Genomic DNA, 24,882 nt, shown 5'->3' on the forward strand with positions numbered 1-24,882 from the left:
TACTGGCTTTTTGTTCAGTTGGTGTGGTTTGGAACCCAGAGAAGGGGTTTTGTCGGAAGGATGTGACTCAGGTCTGAATTTCACAATGCTGCACTAGCCAGCCCAAACCTGTGTGTTCCCTGTGTCCCTGAGGGTCAGTGCCAATGCCATAGCTTCAGGCACCTCCAGGGTTGAAGGAGCACCTATCCCTACCCAGTGTCTGGTGGAGCTTTTTCTGGTTAGGGAAGGTCCCTGACGCCATTACCCCAGCCCTTGCCAAGCCTTGCCTCCCACAAGAGGACAGGGGTGCTTGGGAGCTGGAAAGCAAAAGAGGAATGAGCAGAAAGGAAAGAAGGCTTGACAGAACTCTGTGGAGTGCAAGGTAGGGCTGCTGCAGCCTCCCCTCAATGCTGGAGGGGCTTTGGATGGGCTTCGTTCTGCAATTCCTTCAGAAAAACACCTTGGCATATCCTGGGCTGCATCCAGAGCCCCGTGGGCAGCAGGGCAGGGAGGGGATTCTGCCCCTCTGCTCTGCTCTGCTGAGACCCACCTGGAGCACTGCATCCAGAGCTGGGGTCCAGCACAGGAGGGACAGGGACCTGCTGGAGCAAGCCCAGAGGAGAGACACGAAAATGATGAAGGATGGAGCACCCCTGCTGTGAGGAAAAGCTGAGAGAGCTGAGCTTGTTCAGCCTGGGAAAGGCTCCAGGACCTCCAGACCTTCAAGGCACTGGAGAGGGACTTTAGACAATAACATAATGTGACTGGATGAGCGAAAACTGCTTTAAACCAACAGAAGGCAGGGTTAGATGCGGTATTATGGAGGAATTCTTCCCTGTGAATGTGTTGAGGCCCTGTACATATTGCCCAGAGAAGCTGTGGCTGTCCCTAGATCCCTGGGAGTGCTCGAGGCCAGGCTGGATGGGGCTCAGAGCAGCCTGGTCTGGTGTGCGGTGCCCATGCATAGGGCAGGGGCAGGACCCTACCCTCCCTAAGGAATAAGGGCCCGGCTATTCCCTGACCACGAGCAGCAACGAGGCTGCTCTGAGTGGCGGGAAGAAGCGCGCATGCCTGTCACACCCTTTCTGATTGGCCCTGCTCTCTAGAGCTGCCCAATCAGCAGAGGCTATGGAGGCGGGACTTCCCTCCCGCATGGTCCCGTCGGTGGATCTTCGCCATTGGCCGCGTGGGAGCTGTCGATCGAAGGCAGAGCCGCTCTGCGATTGGCCGCAGGAAGTGGCGCCTGGCTGGTTACGATTGGCCAGTGAACACGTAGAGGCGGGGCTTAGGCGGAGCCTTAGGTCTTTTTTTTTCCTCCCTTTCCCATTGGCCGAGGCGGCGGCCGGCCGGAATTTCCGATTGGCCGGCGCACGCTGTTGCTAGGCAGGCAAGGCGGCGTGGGCGGGGCTCCCCTCGCCGATGAGTCGGCGCTGAGGCTCAGCCAGCGCGGACGCCCCGAACCCTCCGCCCGCCGCCCGCGACCCCTGCGACTCTCCGGAGCCCCCGCCCGCCCCGAGGAGCCGCCGTCCGCCGCCCCTCGGCCCCTACCCGCAGCGCCATGGCCTCGGGATCCGAGTAAGTGCGGGCCCCGTCGCCTCCCCGCGGCCTAGGCCCCGCCGCGGCCTGGGCCCGGTCCGGCCCGCCTGCTTCACCCAGGGCGGCCCGCGAGCCTCAGGTGGGCGAAGGCGGTGCCGGAACGGGGATGAGCCGCTTCCCGCCGCCTGCCGCGGCACGGCCGGGCCTCGCCGGGAAGTGTCGAGTCATGGCGGGGGGGCGAGGCCGGGCCGGGCCTCCCGCCGTGCCACCGCCGGGCCTAGGGCCGCCCGCCTGCCGGGCTCTGAACTATGGAGGGCTTTGTTTTCTCGACCCGTCCCAGGCTCCTTCTGCTCGCAGCGGCTCTGGGGCCGAGGGTTGGCGAGTGACTCGGCGCTGGCCGAGGCAGACATGTTATGCCGGGCATGGCCGAGGCCATCGGCGGTGTTTCCGTCTCGGGTGTCTTGCCTCACTCTTCTTGGCTCTACTCAGTTACAGGCTGAGGATCATCTTCCGTGCTTCTCAGGAATGAGTAACAGTCTCTGCACGCAGCCCACGTGCATTTTGAGCGGAGTAAAATAGAATCCAAAGATAAATTTTCCCAATCCAAGAATTCTTGCAGATATTTTTTTACTTCACTAGAGGCACTTTCGGTCCATTTTGGTGTCTTTTGGTGTTCTTTGAGCATGTTTCTCTTTTCTTTTGTAACTCTTAGAATCCAAACCGGCTTGGCCCTGCTGGGTCAGTTCCAGCGAGGTGTGCCAGGCATTCCTATCTGCTGTGGAAGTGACATTCCCAGACTGCGGTTGTGCAGCTGGGCGGGGTTAACAGTGTTTTTAAAAAGGGATTTCTACTTCAGCAAAGTTCTTCTCACCCACGCAGGAGCCAGCAAAAGTTGGTTTGCAGCTGGAACGTGGTTACTTTTTAGATGCCATTTTTTGTCACATCTGCTGGCAGCCATCTTGCTGAACTGAGCCTCAGCATGGCAAGTAGCATTCCAAAAGCTACGGGAGTGAGGTATCCTGTTTTCCTCTCCCGGCCTGTCTGAAACAGTGTTGAAAACTTGGCTTACTCACAGTAGTCTAAACTCTCCTCATGGCTGTCTTGTTTCAGTAAATGCCTACAGTCACTACATACCTCAGACACTTCACTTGGGGATAAAAATGTTTTATGACTTTTTTTTTTCTTTAAAAAAGAGAAAGCAATTCAGTCTGTAAATCAGATGTTTAGATTGATAAGAAATTGTTCATGGGTTTTATCTGGGAAGTGATTTCATGAGGGTGGTGGTAAAAAGACACAGCAGTGTGCAGAAGTTAGGGCTGATTTCACTTTCATTACTGCAGCTGGCTCATTCTAGGAAGTGACTTTTTGCTTATTTTAGCACTGACTTGAAGGAGCAGCTTGTTTCCTTACTTTAAGGGCTTTGGAGGTTGGCTTTCATTTTCCGAAAGATCACTAATTGATAATTACTTTCTGCTCTGGCTCTTCCTACCCACCCCTGTGATGCTTCTGGGCATTATCAGTTGCTGAGTGAGGGGAGCTCTGACACAGAGAGAAAACACTGAGTAGTGTAATTAAGTCCATGAAGCTGTCAGGGGAGGTTTAGGTTGGGGTCAGTCACTTGAACAGGCTCCCCACGAAAGTGGTCAGAGCACCAGGCCTTCCAGAGTTCAGGAAGCGTTTGGACAATGATCTCAGGCATATGGTGATTCCTGGGGCTGTCCTGTGCAGGACCAGAAGCTGGTTTTGATAATCCTTCCAGCTCAGGATATTCTGTGATTCTTTAAGTTGTAGGAAGTCCCCCTGGTTCTGCCATGTGTAAAATGAGGCTGTTGAACTGCTTTACTGAGAGAGGAAAGGAGGCTGAGGGAACCTGTTATGGTTGGCCTTTAGGGCTAGTACATATTTACTTCAGTTTTATATATGTCTTTCACTTTATATGCAAGCTTGGCCATTTGCTGTGCTGGTGATTGTGTCCTCACTTCTGTCGTCTGTCTATGGGCAGCTTAATACAGACCTTGAATTTCCTTTTGTTTCTAAAACAGCTCTAAAACTACATTTTGTGTTCAGTTTCTCTCTTTGTTAAGTCAGGGAAAGAAAGAGGTGAGAAGGAAAGTATGTGAGGGAGCTGACAAACGAGCTGGGTCAGGGAGGTGATTTGGAAGGTTTCCACCAGGCTGTCTCTGACTAGAAGCTCATCAAGGAGCCTTAAAATTTACCTGTTACCTTTCTGTCCCTCTGCTTTCCTGAAGTTTCCCAGCAGGAGTGGGAAAGTTGGCAGGAGAGAGTCCCAACCCATGCCTTGGGCTTTCCTACTTGGTATTTTCTGTTCGTGCTCTCTTTCCCACAGATGCTGGAGTTTGTCTGAGCGTGGTTGAGGTGCACAGATATCTTTTGCCCTGTTATTTCAGCTGCAGCATGAGGAACCTCTGGAGAGATGCAATGAGGGCAAATGATGTCTATAACAATATTGTGAATTGATGTTTTAAGATGGGTAGTGCTTGTCTGTCTATACCTTAACCTTGTCTTCAGGAGAAATATAATTTCCCTGCCTAGCTGACATGTAATTTTGTAGCACCTTTGTTTTTTCCTCTGCTGAACTGTCAGGTCAGAGCACTGATGCTGACCGTGCGCACTTAGCTCCCTGGATGCTCTTGGACACTTTTGTTCCATTTTTAATGCCTCCAGTCCTTTTCAGTTTCTCTAAGTGTATCTGATACTGATCCAGCATTCAGTTCTTAGGGAACTGTAGGTTCAGTTCTTCCATACTAAAACTTCTTTGTCTTATTTACAAGAACCAAGTGGATTCTTGCTGTGTTCTTCTGCACTACTGTATGTCAGGACTTATCCAGACTTGCTCTCCATTTTTTCAGCTTGTTTTTATGTACAGTGCTGATTGAAAAGCTTCCATTTGTTACCCTTGGTTTCCTTTACCATTTGTCTTTGATCACCCTTGATCAGCTCTGAGTACCCTTGTCTGTTTTTTGGGCTGTAATAGCAGTCCCTGCATTTCAAGGGACAGACACTGAGTTTCAGCAACAGTTCACATAGCCAAAGTCTGACAGTTGTTTCTTATAAAAAGGCCTTGGGATTCACATCCTGTGTGCAGAGGGAGGAGTTACAGTCACAGTCTGAATAATCCAACTAACGAGTATTGTGTCTCCCTGGTGTCCCTTAGCTGAAATATTGAAATGTGTTTGCTGAGTTAGTTTCCAGTGGCCAGGAGCTAGTGAGGAGGCAAAGTCCTTACAAGTAGGTTGTTGGTTTTATGCACTGTTTAACCATAATTTGCCCTTGATAATGTATTTTTTCAGTTTTCTTACTGCTCTCTTGGTTTTCTTGGAAATCAGAGACTTTTTAGGACTCACAGCAAGACCACACTTTTAGACTGATTGTGGAATTCATGAGCCCTTTCCAGCAGCCTTTATTGTGCTTTTTTTTTTTTTTTTTTTTTGTTCAGACAATAGATCTGCAGTGTCTTACCTCTTGCACCCTTTAATAAAGAGAGGAAAGAAGGTAACTTTCAATGGTGCTGGCAGTCCAGGAAAGAACGTGTTTTACAAATTGTTTTGTTCACTTGAAATGATGTTGCCTGTTCTTTGCAACATGTTTCCTGTGCTACCAGTATTTAAGGGAAACTTGAAAATCTTTTGAAAGCCTGGTTTCACAGGATTGCTTGGTATTGTTTCCCCTTTTACATGTCAGAGAAGGGAGACAATGCTTCCTTCATAGCCTATCTTGGAAAAGCCCCTGCCTTGAGGTGGAGAGGGACCTGGGTAACATCACACCATAGGTATGTCACCCCTCTCTGATGGACTCTTAAAAATGCAGTGGACATGCAAAGTGCTGCCATTTCCACTCAAGGTTTGGTTTCTTCTCATCATTCTAAAAGGGTGAGATGGAGCCAAAGTTATGACTGCTGTCATTGTGCACAAAGCTCCCTAAGCTTTGCCAGCACCTGCTGCATGCTTAGATAAAAGGAAGACTTTATTTTCTTTATTTTCTTTCAGAATCAGGTCAGACTATGCAAAGTTTTCTCTTCTGACCGTGAACATTGACACAGCCACATATTGGAGAAAGTTATCAGCCCACTGGGGGAAGCTACAGCACTCCACCACTGTTGTGTCTGGTTAATGTACAGCTTCCAAGAGCTCCTCAAAAATAAGCTGGTTCCAATTCATATTCTGTCATAGAGTGAATTATTTTCTCTCTTCAATTCTGAAGAACAGTTAATCTGTCCTTCTTCCATTTTGCTTGATGTTTTGCTTGCTCCATTTTGTCAAGGCAAATGAATTATCTCTTGTATTTCTTGTGGCATTGTAGGCCAGAGCTGTAGTGACTTTTGTGAAGGTATTATAGAAAAGAGCTAAAAAAACGCGAATACAAAATCATTTTCTATGAGCACTTGGATATTTCTACAACTTGCTAGGTTAAACAATCTGGCCTGGATAGGCTGAACTCTTACAACTCTTCCTGTCAGGGTTGCTGCAGCATTGTCCTTTAATGCCTCTATTTATCTGGGATTTGACACCAGATAGACTTTAACTTTTGTTTTGTTGGCAGCAGTTACATGTGATTTCAGATGAGTCTGACTAATTCATTGAGAAACATCTTACAGTCAGCAACATCTCACTGACCACTTCTTTTCATAGATAGCTTCATAGCTGTATCCATTGCAAGCTCGTAGTTACATTTACTGACAGAAAACATACTCCCTTGAACTCTTGCAAACTGGTCTCTGGGAAGTAATGTTGTCCCTTGTGCTACAAGGAAGTACATTTTATAAAAGACAACAAAGAAACTTGCAGAAAGTGGAGATGGAAACGGGGGTGGCTAGACAAGGCCAGTATCTCTTAGGCTCATAAGCTGTGTTTTCTCTCCCAGCTCTAAGGCCGATGACTTATCGACTGCTATTCTGAAGCAGAAGAACAGGCCCAATCGGCTAATTGTTGACGAAGCCATCAATGAAGACAACAGTGTTGTGTCACTGTCCCAGGTGCGTCATCTATAGAGGCAAAGCATTTCATCTGGTAATTTGCAGGCTGCTGCTATTAACTTGAAATGTTGCTTTGCAACATGAGTACAAGTGTTTGTGTTGGAAGCTACAGCTGTTACCAAACAGGGAGGGTTGTCTTGCTTCCTGGCACTCCTACTTGATAAAATGTTTTTTTGAGCCTCAGTTTGTAGGATTCAGTTGAGTTTGTGCCCTTCCTCTGGTTTCAGGATTAGCTCTATATAGCTGTAGTATCTCTGTCCTCTGGATTTAGTATATCACTTCCAAGGTGTAATTTCCAAAGTCAATTCTCCTTCAAATGCTTGAATTCCTATTTTTTCAAAAGCTTGTTCTAACACTTCGCTGTTTACAGGCAAAGATGGATGAACTGCAGCTGTTCAGAGGAGACACTGTCCTGCTGAAAGGAAAGAAGAGGAGAGAAGCAGTCTGCATTGTTCTGTCAGATGATACCTGCTCAGATGAGAAGATTCGCATGAATAGGGTTGTTCGCAACAACCTGAGAGTGCGCCTGGGCGATGTGATCAGGTGAGGACACAGTGTTACCTGTGGAAGACATTAAAAGCTTCACACATTTTCTCATAGTATCTGAGGTGCCCTTTTGCAAAAACAAGTTAAAACCTGTTAGAAGTGAATGGCAGAAAAAAGTGGAACAGCCAAATAGCATGATTAAAAATCCTGCAAAGATGTTTATATTCCAGTTTTTGTTGTAAACGTGAATTTTAAATTAGGAATGCTTAAAAAATGTTGCAGGCATTTTGTTGTGCAGCACTTGCAGGAAGTAGAATCATAAAATGATTTCAGTTGGAAGGGACTTTAAAAGTAGTAGTAAAACTTGGAAATATGGATCTCTGCTTACAGGAGGTCATTCTGTGATGGGAAAGGGTAGAACAATAGCACATTAGCATTTCCTGAACATAAAAATGGTAGTTTGCAGGTTTAAATAGGGAGGGCTGACAGCTTCTCCTCCTCCTAAGCATTATCTCTGAGAAAATGAGACCCTGGTTCTGACACCAAAAGTGATATCAGTAATAATTTTTAAATGCAAAACGTGCTTCGTACAAACATAGATGGGAGAAATGAGGCTGTTCCACCCATCCCTCTACCACCAGTTTTTTATACCACACTAAATGCCAGTTTTAAACACTACTGTAATTGGTTCAGAATGGTGCTTTGTGTCTTTGGATTTAAAGTACAGGTGAATTCTTACTTTAACCTGATGTGAGATTCGTGTTGGAGTCTCTTCTAGCATGGCAGCCCATGCTCTCATCTTCTCTGTTACCACTATGTCTGAAGTGGTTCTTAGCTTCCCAAATGTGTTACCAGTTGTCTTGACTCATTGTGAGGTTAGGGAATTTTAACACACTTGCCCTCAAAGTTTTTCTTGCCGATCTTAAACTGCTTATAGTGTTACTGTGTCCTGGTTTCTGCCAAAATCCAGATTCATGTGCTAATCGCTTCCTGATTGTAGTCTGTCAAATATTTTCCTTCTGGGACAGTCTCTCTTTCCTTTTACCCTTTTGGCATGTCCTCTCTTAATGCGTGTGGTAAAAAAATCTGTTAGGAGTCTCTAACAAAAGTCACATATGGAAAAAGTCACATAACCAGTGTGTTCAGCTGCAGTTCCATGGCTTTTCTTAGCTGGTGAAGCCAGTTTCTGCCACAGCTGGATACTTTCAGGTATTGCTACAGTAGACTGTTGTGCTACACTGCAAAATAATAACAGTAGCATGTATTTGAAAAGAGGAAAGTGCTTTCAGCCTTTAACCTAATCACCAGCCCTTACAAATCGGAACTGCCAGACACTTGGCTACAAAGGTGTTTACCCCCAGTTGGTCTGTGAGAGCCTTTGCTTAAAATCAGATTTGTCAGCAGAAGGGACTCTGGGCAATGTAGTAGGAGAGAGGAGGGAAGAAAGTTTTCCCCAGCTCACTATTCCTTGCAGCTGGTTCTGCAGTAGCTTTTTGAAATAAAAGCTACCTCATGACTCTTGCAGGCCTTTAGGCTACATTAGACATGTGTGCATGTGGTGAGGGGGTCTGCAGAAGAGCAGAAGGCTAGGAAGAAACTTTTAAAACATCCAGTGGTCTTGGACAGGGCTGAAAGGAGTGAAGGCAAGTGTGTGCTGTGAGGACTAGCTCTTGGTGGGTACGATTTTTGTGTTGTTAGCATTGACATTCCTGTGTGAGTAAGAAGTCTCACCGGGGCTTTTGATGGTCTTTGGATGTTCTTTCCTGGGAAAGGGCATGTCTCTTCTTGTTCAGGTGTAACACTTAGATGCAAGTCCAGCACAATATGGCTAACTGGTGTTTCCTTTTTTTGCAGCATCCAGCCTTGCCCAGATGTGAAATATGGCAAACGTATCCATGTGCTGCCAATTGATGACACGGTAGAAGGGATCACAGGGAATCTCTTTGAGGTCTATCTCAAGCCTTACTTCTTGGAAGCTTACAGACCTATTAGGAAAGGTAATAATGCCTGTCACTGAAGTCTTTGCAGCCACAAGTGTGACTTAGTGCTGAGACTAAATACAGAGAATTTCTAGAACCTTGCACATATCTCCATGAAGCATTAGAGCAGCATCTGTAGGGGGAAATTTTGGTAGTGGTGATTTAAATTTTATATGATCTTCAGGAGGAGTAATTGCTGCTGCTGGCTGGCAGAACAATTTGGCAGTTCTCCCTCTTTTTTTTTTTTCTCTATATGAGATGGGAGAATATTGGAAAGGCTCAGGTGGAATTTGGGAGAAAATCTCATTAAGCTAAGTTGCTACCATATGATGTAATTGGTTAGTTGCCTGTATATTAATGAATTGGTTGGGTGTATGTTGTGCTTATCCATTTTCATCAGAGTCCATCCTTCATAATGTGGTAATTGAAGGGGACTGAGGTTCAGATCCCCATATCTGAAGTGGTGGAGTTGGCTGCTGTCAGGTGCTGAATGTGGTGGTGTGCATATAGCTGCCATAGAAGTGATCAATTAACATCATGCAATTTAGTTAATTTCCTACTCTCACCTAAAATCAGATCACCTTGACCCATACACTGGACTTTTTCCATACTCCCACATCACCCACAGAGTACACCCAGGTCCTTGAGGAAAAGCAAAACCATGTGTGAAGAAGCAGACCCACACGTGGGTTTGCCTTTGCCTGAGGTAGCAGTGACCTAGACTGTTTATCCCAGCATGTTTTTATGTGCATTACAGGAACTTTGTCTCCTTCTGCAGTATGTAAAAGTGTTGGCTGGGGAGGAACCAGGTAGCTTTTGCTAAATGTGTGTCCCAAAGTTTGCTGGTCCCACCAGCCTTTGCTCTCCACATAGTCATGAGGAGTCCATTGCATCATTTGATTTTCCACAGGCTGATGCATGATAGGGAATGCCATACACCCTCTCAAAATCATGCTTTGCCCGTCCCTAGAATTGGAGAAGCCTCAATGCCTGATGTTTTGTCATCAGATCCAAAGACCTTTTTTCCTCTTAAGAGTACAGAATAATAGGGGCCAGGTCCCAGCACATGGCAGTGATTTGTATCTCTCTGGAATTGCCCGTGTGACAGCACACCTTTTTCCACATATTTACTAGTTTTTCAGGATTCTACACTTGGTCAGGAGTGAAATTCCAAAGTGTTTTAGGTAGTCACTGGCATGGACACTTCACCCTTTGGGTGATGTTCTTAAATACATTAACTTTAAACAGGATCAGAATCTCATATAGCAACGTGCTGTTTCACAGCACTAGGCTTGCCAGAATTCCAGAAGCATTTGGACAATACACTCAAGCACACGGTGTGGTCCCTGGGACTGTCCTGTGCAGCACCAGAAGTTGGACTCAGTGATCCCCATGGGTCCCTTCCAGCTCAGGAAATTCTGTGGTAAGAACCAGGCTGGCTTCAGCTGTATTTAGAGGATATTAAAAAATCTTTAAAATGCTCAAATGCTACTGTAACCAGCCTGGCATCTGAAGACACCGGCAGGGAGATGCAGATGTAGGAAGATGCAGTTACCAGTAGTTCCCAGTGGATGGCTCCCGAAGTGCAGAGCTGATGGCAGTGCTCAGTTCACTCCTCGGATTCGACTCGGGACCAGCCATTCTGTTGCATCATAAGTCGCTACTGCGAAGAACAACACAAAGATAGCCTTAGCCCAGGCAGCAAGGACAATAAACCTTACCACGGGGGACACCTACACTGAGTGAGGTGTTAAAAAACACACCCTGAGATCAAGCCTGAGTAAACACCATCACCAGCTGCTATTATATACCGAATGCTTATAATAAATTTGGTTTAGCATTAACATCTCTGCTCAGATCTGTTGTTATGTCAACCCTTTGTCCACATGCTAGCTGCCAAAAAGGAGTGTTGTCCTTTGATCCCAGCATGTGACTAAATATCAGACAGCTGTGAGAAGGGGACCAGATCAGGAACAAGGAAAAACTTGTGAGTTAAGAACATATTGCTAATTGAAATAAAGTAAAATATAATAACAATATTAATAATAGTAATGGAAAAGACAGGAGATGAAACCCAAAAAGACAGGTGTTGCACAACACCTGAAACAGCTGGTCACCACATGCTGAATGATGCCCAGCCTGTCCCTCATCAGTGTGTGATATCTCCCAGTGAAATCCCCACAGTTTATACACTGGCTATGATGTTCTATGGCATGGATTATCCCTTTGGGCAGTTTGGGTCAGCTCTCCTAGCCATGCTCCCTCCTGGTTTCTTGCACACCTGCTCACTGGCAGATCATGGGAAACTGAGCAGTCCTTGAGTTAGGGTAAGCACTGCTGAGCAACAACTGGTACATCAGTGTTTTATCAACATTATTGTCATACTGAATCCAAATCACTGCACTGAAACAGCTGCTAGGGAGAAACTGAACTCTATCCCAGCTGAAACCAAGACATCTACACCAGCTGTCACTCTGACTAAATTAACTTCTTCAGAGCTATTTAAGGGATAACTGGGAGGGTGAGTAGAAAACCAAACACTTTTGGGGTTGTGTTCATAACACTTCTGCTCTACCATAGATGAAAGTACACTATAGACGCAAGTTATCCAGGGTCTGTCACCCAGTGTAGCCAGGAGTCACAATGCAGTGTTATATATTATTCTGCTTCTGGAGACAAACTTTTATAACTAGTAGCAACTAGTTACAATGAATTTTAAGTGAATTTTTATTAAGTTAAGGCTTTTTGCCTGTTCTAGAAATGTTAAATTGAAACTGAATGGGAAAAAAAGTGATTTCTTGCCTATATGTTTTGTATTTGGGCAGGGTATTCTTTTCTATTGTTTGCTGGTTTTTACTGGATGAAATTTGAGAACTGAAACAGTGCTTGGGCTATCGCAGTGGATTCAGCTCTTGAGTTTAACATGCAAGGCAGAGTTACAAATGCCACAGTGTCTGCTTGTGTGACCTACTTCCTAAACTCTGGGGCTGCTGGTCATAGAGGGGTTGGCATTTTGCAGATGTGGGTTGTAAGAGGCCACTGATATGTGGGGTTTTACAGGTGACATCTTCTTGGTGCGTGGAGGGATGCGTGCAGTGGAGTTCAAAGTGGTGGAGACAGACCCAAGCCCGTACTGCATAGTGGCTCCAGACACAGTGATCCATTGTGAGGGAGAGCCCATCAAAAGAGAGGTGAGCAGAATCCTGCCATGTCATTCTCCTGCTGGACTTCCTCTGTCCAAAGCCTTTTTCTGGGACAGAGCTTGAGGGCAGCAGTGTTTGAAGTTCCTCTTTTGATATGTTGTCTACTGAATGTAATGGTCAGAAACTATGGTTTCAGGAGATGAGCTGCTGCTGAAGGTAGTCAGAGAAAGGTATCCAGTGTCATCCTTATATGCTGAAAGCATCAGGGTGTAGGTTTGCTGATGAGATGCCATGCTTTGGCAGCAGCTGTTTTGCATCTGCTTCCAGATACCTCACACTGTGCTTGAAAGCATCTTTTAATTCCGGTGTTCCCTTGATTCATAGCAGAGAGATCTTACAATGGTGCTAAATTTCATGCCATGTGAAAAGAAAGTAATGGGCACTTTCTCAAGAGGAATTTGGAATCTCCAAATGGGAATTTTCATTTTTTTTTTAATGTAAACCAAGTTTATTTAGGTGTCTAGCTTTTAGTGTTGAAATCTTGTGGCTGCTTGAGGGGCTTGTCTGACAGGTCTTGGCAACTGTACACTGTACAGAGTAGGAAATCTCAGGAAGAAGAGCTAAAGTGGGTGCTTACTTCATAGAATATGTACTTTTTTCTGCCTGCAAATGCTGTGAGTCCTGGTTTGTTGCTAGCTGCCTTTGGAAAAACACCTCTGTGACCCTTGTGAGACTGCACCTGGGCACTCCATCAATCCCACTTGGCCTCTTCAGTGTGCAGCAGAGATAGACAGGAGTAAGTTCAGCCTAGGCCACCAAAATTATGTGGAGCTGGCGGTCAAGAATGAAGGAGGGGGGACTGGAATCATGGGATGATGCAGCCTGAATAAGGGAAGGCAAAGGGACAGGCTTACTGGTAACTGCCAGATGGGAAGGGATAGATGACAGACTTTTCTGAGAGCTGTGCCCAGGGACATGACTGGATGCAGCAGCATAAGCTGGATCAAGGGAAATACCCAATAGATTATTGGAAAAATGGTTCCCCCAACCCTGGAGCAGAGCCCAGAGAGGGCAGAAATCTCCAAAATTGAGACCTTCAGTGCTTGTTAGGTCCAGCCCCTGAGTGACCTGCTTGAGGGAGGTGAAACTTGAAGTGAGCCCCTGTGAGATTCCAGGCTATGTTATTATTTTAGTGTGGCCTAAATAACTGAGGCCAGTAAAAGTTTGGACAGCTGAATGAATGGATACTATGAAGGAAGAATTGGTTACAAGTGATCTTATCCGTATATCTGGACCTTTAACATTCTGTGCTAAATTGGAGTCAGTCTCAAAAGGTGACACTGTGCCTGAGTAACTGACAGATAGAATATGCCAAATAGTTAGATAGCATTTACTGTAAGGAGTGAGTGTATTTTATACTGACATTGTGTCTTGTTACTTCCATTAGTCCCATCTAAGAGTCACAGAGCTTGTTTTGTGCTAGGGTCTGTAGGGAACCTGGCAGCAGAGGCTGTCATTCCAGAGGGTGGGCTTCAGTGAAGTCTGAGTATGTGGAGGCAATTCTCTTTGTACGTCTGGGAAGATAGAGCTAAGAAACAATTACAGAAGACATCGGGAAGACTTGAAAGGGAGAATCTCAAGACAGGCAAGAAGTGTCTAAAAAGCCATATTCCTGGCTTCTGTAGACTGGGAGGGTTGTTGAACTGTTGTTTTCACTCAGATGTTTGATGTATTTCCTCCTGGTAGGATGAAGAGGAGTCACTGAATGAAGTGGGTTATGATGACATTGGTGGCTGCCGGAAGCAGCTGGCTCAAATCAAAGAGATGGTGGAACTTCCCCTCCGACACCCTGCTCTCTTCAAGGCCATAGGGGTGAAGGTATGTCCCCACATACAGGTGGATAAGTGGGCTTGCCCAGGGAGATGTCTCTCCACAACAGAGATTTAGGAGGTGTTGGAGAGGGGAATAAATAATTTGTGGTGTGGGTTTTTGGGGTTTTTTTTAGTGCTAGTGTTTGGAAGGTATTTACTTATGTGTTCTGGACATAGACTGAAACTCTGTCAGCTTGTAAAGCAGAGTGATGCTTTGAATCAGCGTTGCCAGTTATTGGCAAGGTTTCTGTCGTGTGTTGTGTGAAGTAGTAAGGGTGTTGATAGCAATGCTGACATGGCAGCTGTTGCATGAGTTTACATCACAATTTCAGACTGGCATTATCAAATGCTTACAAATTTAAAGTGAAGCTGTTTAAGTAGTTCTTAAGTTGCTTGCCTTTATCCTCAGCCTCCACGTGGGATCCTGCTGTATGGTCCTCCTGGCACTGGTAAAACACTGATTGCCCGAGCAGTGGCCAATGAAACCGGGGCTTTCTTCTTCCTGATCAACGGTAAGTTTTGTGGCTGCTTTGGCCCCAGCTCTGCTGTGTGCTCATTTGTCCATCTTATGGTAAGAATGGTGTTAATAGGGCTTGTAGAGCCACATTTGTCTTCCTGACATCCTTCCTTACCTCTTTCAAGCATGCCTCTGGGGACACTTGGAAGCCCTTTGTGTGGAAGTATCAGTATTGGCACTTCCCTGAAGCTTGACTGTGTTGTAGTAGAGTGCTTGGAAGATTGTGCTGAGACACAGGGATTCAGTGTCTGTCTGTCTGTCTGTCCGTTTGTGTTGGTGAAGGCAGAACTGGCAGAGCTTCTGGCTTTGCTCCCACCATATTCCATTCAGAAAAAAGCTGCTGCTGTGGATTCCCCTTTCCCTTCAAGTAAAGTACAAAGACCTCTTGTGTTTCACAGTACATTATTTGGAAGAAACTTCCCTGAAAACTATAAGGAGGTCTTTTGGACTTAACTACAAGTGACAGAACTCCTATTGATAAGTCTCATCTGTAGCAGTTGAGGTGGCTACTAGCTGATACCTAGTAAGGACCAGATTCTGAATTTTCCACACTGCTTTTCTGTTCCATTTTAGTTGGTGCTGGAATAAGGGAACATTTTTATCGAAAGAATGCAGCTTTTCTTCTCTGATTTCAATCACGTGGCAGTGACAGTATAACACAGCACAGCAGTGACCAACAGTAGGATTAGGGACTTGCTTTTCTCTCAAGATAGTGGATGTAAATTGATTGATTTTAGCTATATGTCACCTCGTCATATCCTTCCTCAAGTGTGTGGTAGCTGTTACCAAATGCTAATGCACCAGCCGTTTCTTTTGATGCTTGTGCATCTATTGCATAATAAAAATAACGCTGTCAGAATTAGCATTTGTTGCCTCCTGGCCCCAGTCTGGAGCTGCAGGCAGTGCTGTAGACAGAGCTGATAAGAACTGGTGAACTACCTGTAATGAAATGCTCAGAGCACCTGCCCACACCTGTGTCTCTGCAGCTGGCAGCTTTCTATGCCTGAGAGTCAGATTCATTTTTCTTGGATGCTTTTGAAGCATTTTTTCTCTTCATTACCACTGCCATCAGCATGGTAGCAAAATCTGTGAAAACAGAATAAGTCTCTAAATCTGCACTAGTGTTCAGCAGTTTTAGATGTCAGGGAAATGCTGTCCATCCATTTGGGATTGGTGTGTTTATGTGCTTTTATTTTGTATTTAACCTTTGAGAGTAGGTGGGGGCTGTTTTTTTTGTTTGTGGTTGGTCGTTTTGACTTTTTTAAACTAATTTTTAGCATCATACAGAGGTAATTGTATATCTGTGTAATGTAAGCTAAAGATGGCTTCATAGAGCTTTTTCCTTCCCTATCCTGATAATTCATCACCTTATGATTTAATTGCTTCTCTTGCAAGCTAGGACTGGCATTAACTGTGTGCGGTGGCACATTACAGAGAAGCCCACCAAGTGTGAAATAGGGTAAGGAAAGAGCCAGCTAAAGGTAGCTCATTGACTAGTGCTGCATTCTTTTAGAGTAAACTGGAAACACCAAAATAATGAAAGAAACTAATTCTGCATGCTGGTCTTGCCTTTCAGCTGCAGATTTAGTGAATTTGATTGATAGTATTTGCTTTGGCTTGAAATATAGCTTGTCTCATGTGGATGTTGTACTAAAAAAAATTCAACCGCGTGTTTTTGGGGCTAGCTGCCTCCTTTCTGAGTGGCACAGCATTGCTGTTTTTTAGGTCCTGAGATCATGAGCAAGCTGGCTGGTGAGTCTGAGAGCAACCTGAGGAAAGCCTTTGAAGAAGCAGAGAAGAATGCTCCTGCCATCATCTTCATTGATGAACTGGATGCCATTGCTCCTAAGAGAGAAAAGGTAAAGAGAGCCTGTAGGAGGTAAATTAGTATGTCCTTTTTTATTTTGGTAGCAGCTGGCATGAGTCTCTGCATATCACTACAGGGTAAAGCAGCATTTCCTTAATCCCTGAATTCAATTGGACATGAGGATGATGAGGATGGTCAGATACAGTTCACAGCATTTGTTACCTTCTTGTGGCTGTTGTATCTGCCGGCTCGGATGCAGTGCTGGCTGCCGTGCTCCTTGTAGGACTGCTGGTCTCAGCGCTGATTTCTGTCCCCACAGACACACGGGGAGGTGGAACGTCGCATTGTGTCTCAGCTGCTGACCCTCATGGACGGGCTGAAGCAGAGGGCACATGTGATTGTGATGGCAGCCACCAACAGACCCAACAGCATCGACCCAGCGCTCCGGCGATTTGGTAACTGCCCCTGCCCTCTCCTCCCTGTATATAACACACTTGTGACAGGCTATTTTGGAGCCCCAAGAGAATTGACCAGAAAGTCATGCTGAAAGTCATGTGTTACAGAAACTATTGACTTGTCTCCAGCTCCTTGCTAGAAATTCTTTTCCAGGCTTGCAGCCTTTGGTGTCATTTTCTGTGCCATGTTAGGTGAGAATGTGTAGAAATAAAATAATACTTTGGAGTGGGAAAATGTGTGCTAGCCTCTATTTGGTGAAGCTATTTCAGGACACACTTAGGGAGGAAATGCCTAAGGGGATGTTCATGCATTAGATTGCAGAAGGCTGTGAATTACCTTTTTTGGGTTTCTTTTATTAATGAGCAGTACAGTAGCTTCTGAGACTCAGGTTTTGGAAACATGAATGTCTGGTGTATGACCAATTGGTAGAGTCTGTAATAGTAAACCTGTCAAGTGTGCAGGGGGAACTGGCCTCTTAAATGTGCAGTGAGCCATTTGAAAGCACGGCTGTGGCTGGAGGAAAAATAGAGATGCACATGTCTTAGTGAATATTGCAGTGGTGCCCTGTTCTCCTGTTTCACCATTTGGGTCATGCTGTGATAGTTCTAAAAAATTAAATCTGTATTTTTTTACTCCTGTGACGAGGACACAAAAGTAGAAATAAACAAAAATGTCTCATGGTATGTTGATTCTGTGAAGCCTATTTTCACAAAAATGCAGTTCAGAAAAAGTTACTAAATGAGCAATCATCTGTGCTGTATAATCCCAAGGTTTTACTGTTAGTTTCATTTTCCCTAAGTGCCTAATGCCTATCCTGCTCTGATCTGTCTCTTCTACTGTGCTGATAGATGCTGCAGGCAACCCCAAAACTCTGTCATTTTCTGATATTTTGTGGAAAACATCACTTTGTTCAGTCAGAGGAAGGCAGCAACTGCAGCTCCTGTGGTGTGCAGGATCAACAGCTCAACGTGTGCTTGTACTCCCCAGGTCGTTTTGACAGAGAGGTAGATATTGGTATCCCTGATGCCACTGGACGCCTGGAGATCCTGCAGATCCACACAAAAAATATGAAACTGGCTGATGATGTAGATCTGGAACAGGTGAATAATGTGCCGTTTGGGAATGAGACAAGCTTTACCTGTGGTCTATTTCCTAGTGGAAGAATTGTTAAGGCTTGATCATACAAGTGCAGTGGCTCCATTAGGACAGCATGGAACTGCATGAATGTGTGGTCTCTGGAATTCCTTCTGATCGCTTTACCAGTGACCAAAAGTCCTCACTCACTAGTTAGGAATAGCACAGCTAAGTGAAACAAATGTGTATCATTCCAATCTGGAAGTGCCTTGCCACTGTTGTCCTGGGTTCGTTTGCTGTGTCATTTCCTTTAAAAGTACAGCAGCCCTGAAAAAGCTCACACACAGCTGGGTGAGCATTGTGTTGTAGCTGCACCACTTGTAAGCTAAATGGTTCGTGTCATCTCTGTCCTGAATGAAGAACTGCAATCCTCAGGGTTACCTTTCTGCACACCATCTGAATTCCAGATGCAGATTAGGCAGCAGAAGGCAGTGTCTTTGCCTGAGTGTTAGCACTTGTCTTGGACATGCAGCAAAGCCCTGGTGTTGTTCTGCACCCTTCCCTGTCAGGGACCCCAGAGCATGTGTTGCCCTTGCTTGTATCCCTGTGAGTCATGGTCTATGCTCTGCTTTCAGGTGGCAAATGAAACCCATGGCCATGTTGGTGCTGATTTGGCTGCTCTTTGCTCAGAAGCTGCTCTTCAGGCTATCAGAAAGAAGATGGATCTCATAGACCTAGAAGATGAAACCATCGATGCTGAAGTGATGAACTCTCTGGCTGTGACTATGGATGACTTCAGGGTAATGCAGGAGTGCCCTTCATTCTTTTGAATGCAATTAATTGCTTGTCTGAAGCAAAAGTACGTAACGTTTGAATTTCATGTAATACCATTTCTTCTAATAACAGTGGGCTCTGAGCCAGAGCAACCCTTCTGCTCTTCGGGAGACTGTGGTAGAGGTGCCACAAGTTACCTGGGAAGATATTGGTGGCCTAGAAGATGTAAAGAGAGAACTTCAGGAGCTTGTACAGGTAAGGCTTTACAACAGATATTTTGCTTAGCCATCTTAAAAAAGTACAAAATCCAGAATATCTTCTATTTCCTGTTTGGGCTGCAAACAGAGTAAATGCAGAGGCTTTATGGCATCTACTTGTAGTGGACTGTAAATACCATGCTGTTCCGTCCTGGTGAACTCGGGGAGGAAGATGCTGAGAAGCAGCATCAGGTTTTCCTGAGCTGAGTCTGCAGTGACATTTTATGTGGGTGTTGTGCAACATGCAGAAACAGCCACAGTTCTGCCTCTTAAGTGGAGACCAGCAGTGGGACCGCTGCTGAGAATCATCCTACATGGTAGCTTTATCTGCCAGGCAGTGGTTGAAGGTGCTCATACAGAGAGATTCTGAGGGGCTCCCCATCAGCTTTAGCACAGGGACAGGTGGGAAGTAATTGTGAAGCCCTGTACAAAGGAAAGAGCTGGACAAAATGTTACAAATGGTCTGTGGAAACTCCTGGTGTCTGCAGTAGCATGGTTTGTGTTTGATACAGTCCTGCTTTCAGGTGGCACTGTAGAAACATCCTGTCTGTGAATAGATAATCTAAATTTTCAGTCTAGTTTTCTGATGTTAAAATCATCACCTGTCTTGCATATGACCTTGTTGCTGAGGATAAAGGCTCACATCAGACACCTTGCTGTCTCTGGAGAGCAGAACAAATAGGTTAGGTAATGAGCTGTTCCCTTTTGCTTCTGCAGGGCATAGTGAAGCTGAGGTTAAGTGTGCTCGAAAGTACTGAACTTGTACTTGGGGACTGTACTTAGTTCCTAGAGGTAAATAGGTTGTTTTAAGCACCTTTCCAAGCCAGTGTCCACTTGAAAACTTCAGTGGCATCTGGCAGGATCTTGTGTTTAATTCACCAGAAATCTCAGGTAGTGCTTCTGATAGAACCAAAACTGACTCAGAGCTATGTGTCCCTTCCCATGTCAGAGAAGTTGGATTGGAGATGTTTTGAAAGTCCCTTCCCCCCCAAACCATTCTGTACTTCCAAGGTAGCCTGTTGTGGCTCATCATGAGAGGTTTTTGTTTTGTCCTCTTTCAGTATCCTGTGGAGCACCCAGATAAGTTCCTGAAATTTGGCATGACCCCATCTAAAGGGGTTCTGTTCTATGGGCCACCTGGTTGTGGTAAGACACTGCTGGCCAAAGCCATTGCCAATGAATGCCAGGCAAACTTCATTTCCATCAAGGGGCCGGAATTGCTCACCATGTGGTTTGGTGAGTCTGAAGCCAACGTGCGCGAGATCTTTGACAAGGTAAGTGTTTCTCCTATTCCCTGTGCTGTCTTTGTGCTGAGGTACCCCCAGAACTTTGTCTCCACTGCATCTGTCTTAGTGCTTCTTGTTTGTGTCTTCTGTGCTTTCCCCACTTGCACTGAGAGCAGGATGTCTTTCCTGGTGTTGGAATTAATCCTCTTCAGCAACAAAGCTGTTGAAACTCTTTTCTCTGACTGCAGTTGGCATCTGTCAGTAGAGGGTGATAAATTCCCCAGTGCCTTTGGCAGAAGCTATGGTTAGGAGGGCACATGTATGTTCCACACCCCTGGAAATTTTGATTAAATCAACACCTCGTTAACTGCCATAATCTACAGATTTTCAGAATATCCTGTAGGTTTTTGTCCTGCAATATATACAGTTAGAAAGAAGCTCAATCCTAAGTTGTCCGATAGTGTCATCTCCTGTTGCAGAAGGTGTCTGCATGGATTATCCTGTAAATTCTTGCTCTTGTGGTCAGGGATGGCGCTATTACAAAAAAGCTGGCAGGAGAGTGAAGAAAAATTTAGATGGGAGGGATCCTCTGAGATTGTCTAGTTCAGCTGTTTGTCCAGAGCAGGGTGGTAACCTTGAAATTTTGTCAGCTCAGTGCACTGGGTTCTGGACATAGGTGAAGGGTGGAGAATCCCTGACCTCTCTGGGCCTGTGTGCTGGTTTTGGAGCACTCTCATTGTGAGCAATTTCTTTTCCTTATTTCTCACTGGGATTTTCTCAGCTGCTCACAGCTCTGTCTCCAGGTCAGGAGGTTCCCAACACCCTCCAGGGTGGGGACTGGAGAGGTGTGCATGAGTCAGAGCTGCAACAGGCACCTCCTTGTGCCTGTGGTCTTCCCTCATTTCACTGCACACTGTAAAGAAAGATCTAGCTCCCTATTAACTACACATTAGGTAGCTGAGAACAACAGTTGGATTTCTCCCTTCCACTGGGTATGTCTCACCTGCTCTAATGCCTGAATAATCAGTTGACATCTTCAGGTCTTGCAGAGAGAGTTCTAGTCCCGCAAAATGGCTCCATCTTCTGCTCTAGGCGTTGGAATTACTACTTTTCTGCCTGGTTCACAATGTCCCCACTTATGGGAAATTAAACTTGTTCAAGAGAATTTAATGGAGGGGTTGTGTGGCAACTCTGGAGCAGTTCTTTCAAGCTTTCCTTGTGAAGAGCTTGTGGTACTCCTGAGCTGTGTTAATGATAAGAAAGGCTTAGTCAGCCTTCATTATAGTCAATATAGTGTGAAGTCAACGTGCTCCTTATTGCAAAGTATTAGCATGGAATAATGGTGCCCACTGCTTTTTGCAGGCTCGCCAAGCAGCCCCATGTGTGCTCTTCTTTGATGAGCTGGACTCCATCGCCAAGGCCCGAGGTGGGAATATCGGTGATGGTGGTGGTGCTGCAGATCGTGTCATCAACCAGATCCTGACTGAGATGGACGGCATGTCCACCAAGAAAAACGTCTTCATCATCGGTGCCACCAACAGGCCAGACATCATTGACCCAGCCATCCTGCGCCCCGGCCGCCTGGATCAGCTCATCTACATACCCCTGCCCGATGAGAAGTCCCGGGTTGCAATTCTTAAGGCCAATCTGAGGAAATCACCAGTTGCAAAGGTAGGATCTGCACTCTGACTACTTCTTACTTGGGTTTGCTGTGTGCTGCTCGTGTTCCTCACAGCCTGTGGATAGCACAGAGTTTTGGAGGCACATCTGTGTAGTAGAGTGGGAGAGGAAGCTGGAGCTCTGAGGTTAGGTGTCAGCAAAGCTGGAAATTGGTCTGCAAGCACAGCAGCTCTTTGTCACATAATAGAGTTCTGCTCACAGTGCAGGATCAAAAAAGCCTATTTTGGTGAGGTGAAAAAGATTCTTGCACTCTGGGGAAAAAACAAGTGTAGAACACACAAGTGTGAAATACAAATTGAGGAGGAGCCATTGCAGTGAGTTGTTGCAGAACCCTGTCATAGGCAAGAGCTGTGTCCCTTGCCTGGGAAGGGGCAATAATGCAGCTGAGAGTTAATCAAAGAAAAACAGACATGAAGTGAAAGCCCAAGCTTTTTTATGCCAAGCTTGCCTAATTAGTTTCAAAGGAGGTTGCAGTAATACCTTCTCAACTGAGGGGGAAGAGAGGAGGAGGTCAGCTGTCTTGGTCTGCTTGTGCCCCATCTCTATTTCCAGTCTGATGGTGTTTTGCTTGACTCCTCGTGCTGAGACCTGAGCAAGTCATATCCTAAATCTGTAAGTGCAGAGGCATTTACAGCCACTCCATGGATTCTTGGTGGGTGTGAGGAGTGTAGCCTGCTTTTGTATGTAATAAACTTTTACTGAAAATAAGAATCTTAACAGCTGATCTTTCCAAAATTGGCCATAGTTAGCGCAGCACCTTGATACCCTGGGATCTAAAGACACCTCTCTCTCACTTCAGGATGTGAGGTGTAAAGGAAAGGCCTCTGTTCCTTTTTTCTCTAGGACGTTGACCTGGATTTCCTGGCTAAGATGACTAATGGCTTCTCAGGGGCTGACCTGACAGAAATTTGCCAGCGTGCCTGCAAACTGGCCATCCGTGAATCCATCGAGAGTGAGATCAGGCGAGAGCGTGAGAGGCAGACCAACCCTTCTGCCATGGTGAGTGGGACAGGAGCTCTCCCTACCCACATGTGAGGTGTGATGTGTTCCTCTGTCATCCTTGGAGATGAGTGGGCTTTTGTGCAGAGCGTGGAGCTGGAGCACTTTGTTCTCATCTTGTGGGAGGTTGAGGACCCTCCTGAGATGCCTCATGGTCAGCATTGCTCAGGAGGTGCCTTCTGCAGCCCTGACTCATGCACACCTCTCCAGCCCACGCCTTGGAGGGTATTGGGAGCCTCCTGACCTGGGAGGGAAAGCTGTTGGGCCTGTGGAGCTTGGGCACACAGCTCACCTGGTCGCTCTGTCCTGCTGCAGGAGGTGGAGGAGGACGATCCGGTTCCCGAGATCCGCAGGGATCACTTTGAGGAGGCCATGCGCTTTGCTCGCCGCTCTGTCAGTGACAACGACATCAGGAAATACGAGATGTTTGCACAGACCCTACAGCAGAGCCGTGGCTTTGGCAGCTTCAGGTAACTGTGGGGTGTGAGGGGTGGGCAGTGTGGCTCAGCCGCCTCCGAGCAGAGCACTGAGGCAACTTCCTGATGGGTTCTGGGCAACAAACCTCTTTTGCCCTGCATATTCCCATTCAACTTAGTGCATAGAGCACCACTACACAGTGTGGCAGGTGTAGGCTGTGCTGCAGGTTGGTTGTAGCTGCTCTGTTGGTGCTCATGAAGTCCCTTTTTTCCTTTAACTCAAGTAACAGGCAGCAGCCATGAGCCCTTTGACTTTTCCTAAGGCTTCATCCCGTTCCTCCTTGCCCCATCCTGGTTGTCACTGGGGGTTTGCTTGGAGGGAGGGGATGGTGCTGAGCTGCAAGGAGGCTTTTTAACAACTTTTTTTCTCTCCTGTCCTGAACTGCTGCTTGCAGGTTCCCATCAGGCAACCAGGGCGGTGCTGGTCCAAGCCAAGGCACGGGAGGTGGCAGCGGGGGCAATGTGTACAGCGAAGACAATGACGACGATCTCTACGGTTAACTCGTTGTCCTCGGTGGACCAAACTCCACATCAGGCCACGTTGTACAGGGAAAAATCCAATGTTCAGTGGACTCTTGGCTTCTTCATTCCTCAGTCAGAACAGTGTAGCCGCACATCAGACTTTGTACAGGAAATGTTTTCTGCAAACACAAATCCAGAGCGGTGTTCAGTTGGGAGGCAGACAGTGAATTAACAAGGAGGGGAACTGACTTAATTTCTGAGAAATTTCTGTTCTAGTTTATGTGGCAGAATCAGCTTTAGCAAGGGTACAACGCTAGCCTGTATTAAAAAAAATAAAGCCCCACAAAAAAATAATAAAAAAATTAATAAAAATCCCACAAAACCCTAGCAAGGTCCTGGCAGTTCATTTGTGTGGTGCTGGCACTGTCTAAACCTGTCTCTCTGATGCTGTGTGAGCACTCCTTGCTCCAGTGGAGCCGGTCTGTGTGCGTGTTCCCCTGCTGTGGACAGGGCTGCTCTTCATGTTTAGCAGCTCTTAGTTCTGCTAATGGAAGAAATGGGGCTGACAGTGTCTCTGCCCTGCCCCGGCTTGGCAGGAAGAGCCTGGCAGCAGGTACTTGCTATTGTTTTCCAAGGCTGGCCATGACCTGTCAGGTCTCTTGCTGCTGTGGCTCTGCAGCAAAGGACCTCTTCACCATCCCCGTCTCATCCAGGCACAAGGTGCTCTTGGGTGTCTGGGGTTGTGGCACAGTGTGACACCACTGTGGCTGGGGACAGAGGACCTTGAACACATTCCATGTGTCCCAGTTTCTGATGCTTGTCTTGGATCTCTGGTGGAAAACTGGCCTTATGTTGTGATCCAGACTCAGTAGTTGGGTTATGATCATGGTTTTTCTTCCTTTTCACCAGTTTTGCCTCCCTGCCTTGCTGCTTCCTTTATTTTCCCTTCTGTGAACTGAAAAATGTCCTTCTGCTGTACTTGGCTGTTTTATGTCAGGGAAGCCCTGGGTTTTAGGGAGCAGGACAAGAGGCTGGAGATGGCTGAGCCCTCAGGCTGAGGGGAACAGGCACAGTAGAATGCACAGAGCAACTCTTGGGGAATGCAGGAACTGAGGGTTTGTGCATGGAGGGTAAAACAGTTTGTGTGGCAGAATGTCTTCCCAGGCC

General features: G+C 46.2%; 1 protein-coding gene across 1 annotated transcript; it reads left to right on the forward strand.

The window, feature by feature from the left end:
- Positions 1-1,449: 1,449 nt before the first annotated feature.
- Positions 1,450-24,410, forward strand: VCP (valosin containing protein). Its single transcript, XM_062513208.1, has 17 exons — positions 1,450-1,554; positions 6,397-6,508; positions 6,879-7,051; positions 8,849-8,991; positions 12,034-12,164; positions 13,863-13,994; positions 14,397-14,499; positions 16,230-16,363; positions 16,631-16,766; positions 17,755-17,867; positions 18,477-18,641; positions 18,748-18,870; positions 19,934-20,146; positions 21,461-21,769; positions 22,622-22,777; positions 23,093-23,247; positions 23,649-24,410. Exons 1-17 carry the CDS (start codon positions 1,538-1,540, stop codon positions 23,752-23,754), a joined length of 2,421 nt encoding a protein of 806 aa, XP_062369192.1. The 5' UTR covers positions 1,450-1,537; the 3' UTR covers positions 23,755-24,410.
- The last annotated feature ends 472 nt before the right edge of the window (positions 24,411-24,882 follow it).

This window comes from Cinclus cinclus, chromosome Z (assembly GCF_963662255.1).
Source record: "Cinclus cinclus chromosome Z, bCinCin1.1, whole genome shotgun sequence".
NCBI lineage: Eukaryota > Metazoa > Chordata > Aves > Passeriformes > Cinclidae > Cinclus > Cinclus cinclus.

Coding starts and splice junctions, on each gene's coding strand:
- VCP (XM_062513208.1), top strand. Junction 21,770..22,621: donor GGAAATCACCAGTTGCAAAG/GTAGGATCTGCA, acceptor TTTTTTCTCTAG/GACGTTGACCTGGATTTCCT. Junction 23,248..23,648: donor CGTGGCTTTGGCAGCTTCAG/GTAACTGTGGGG, acceptor TGCTGCTTGCAG/GTTCCCATCAGGCAACCAGG.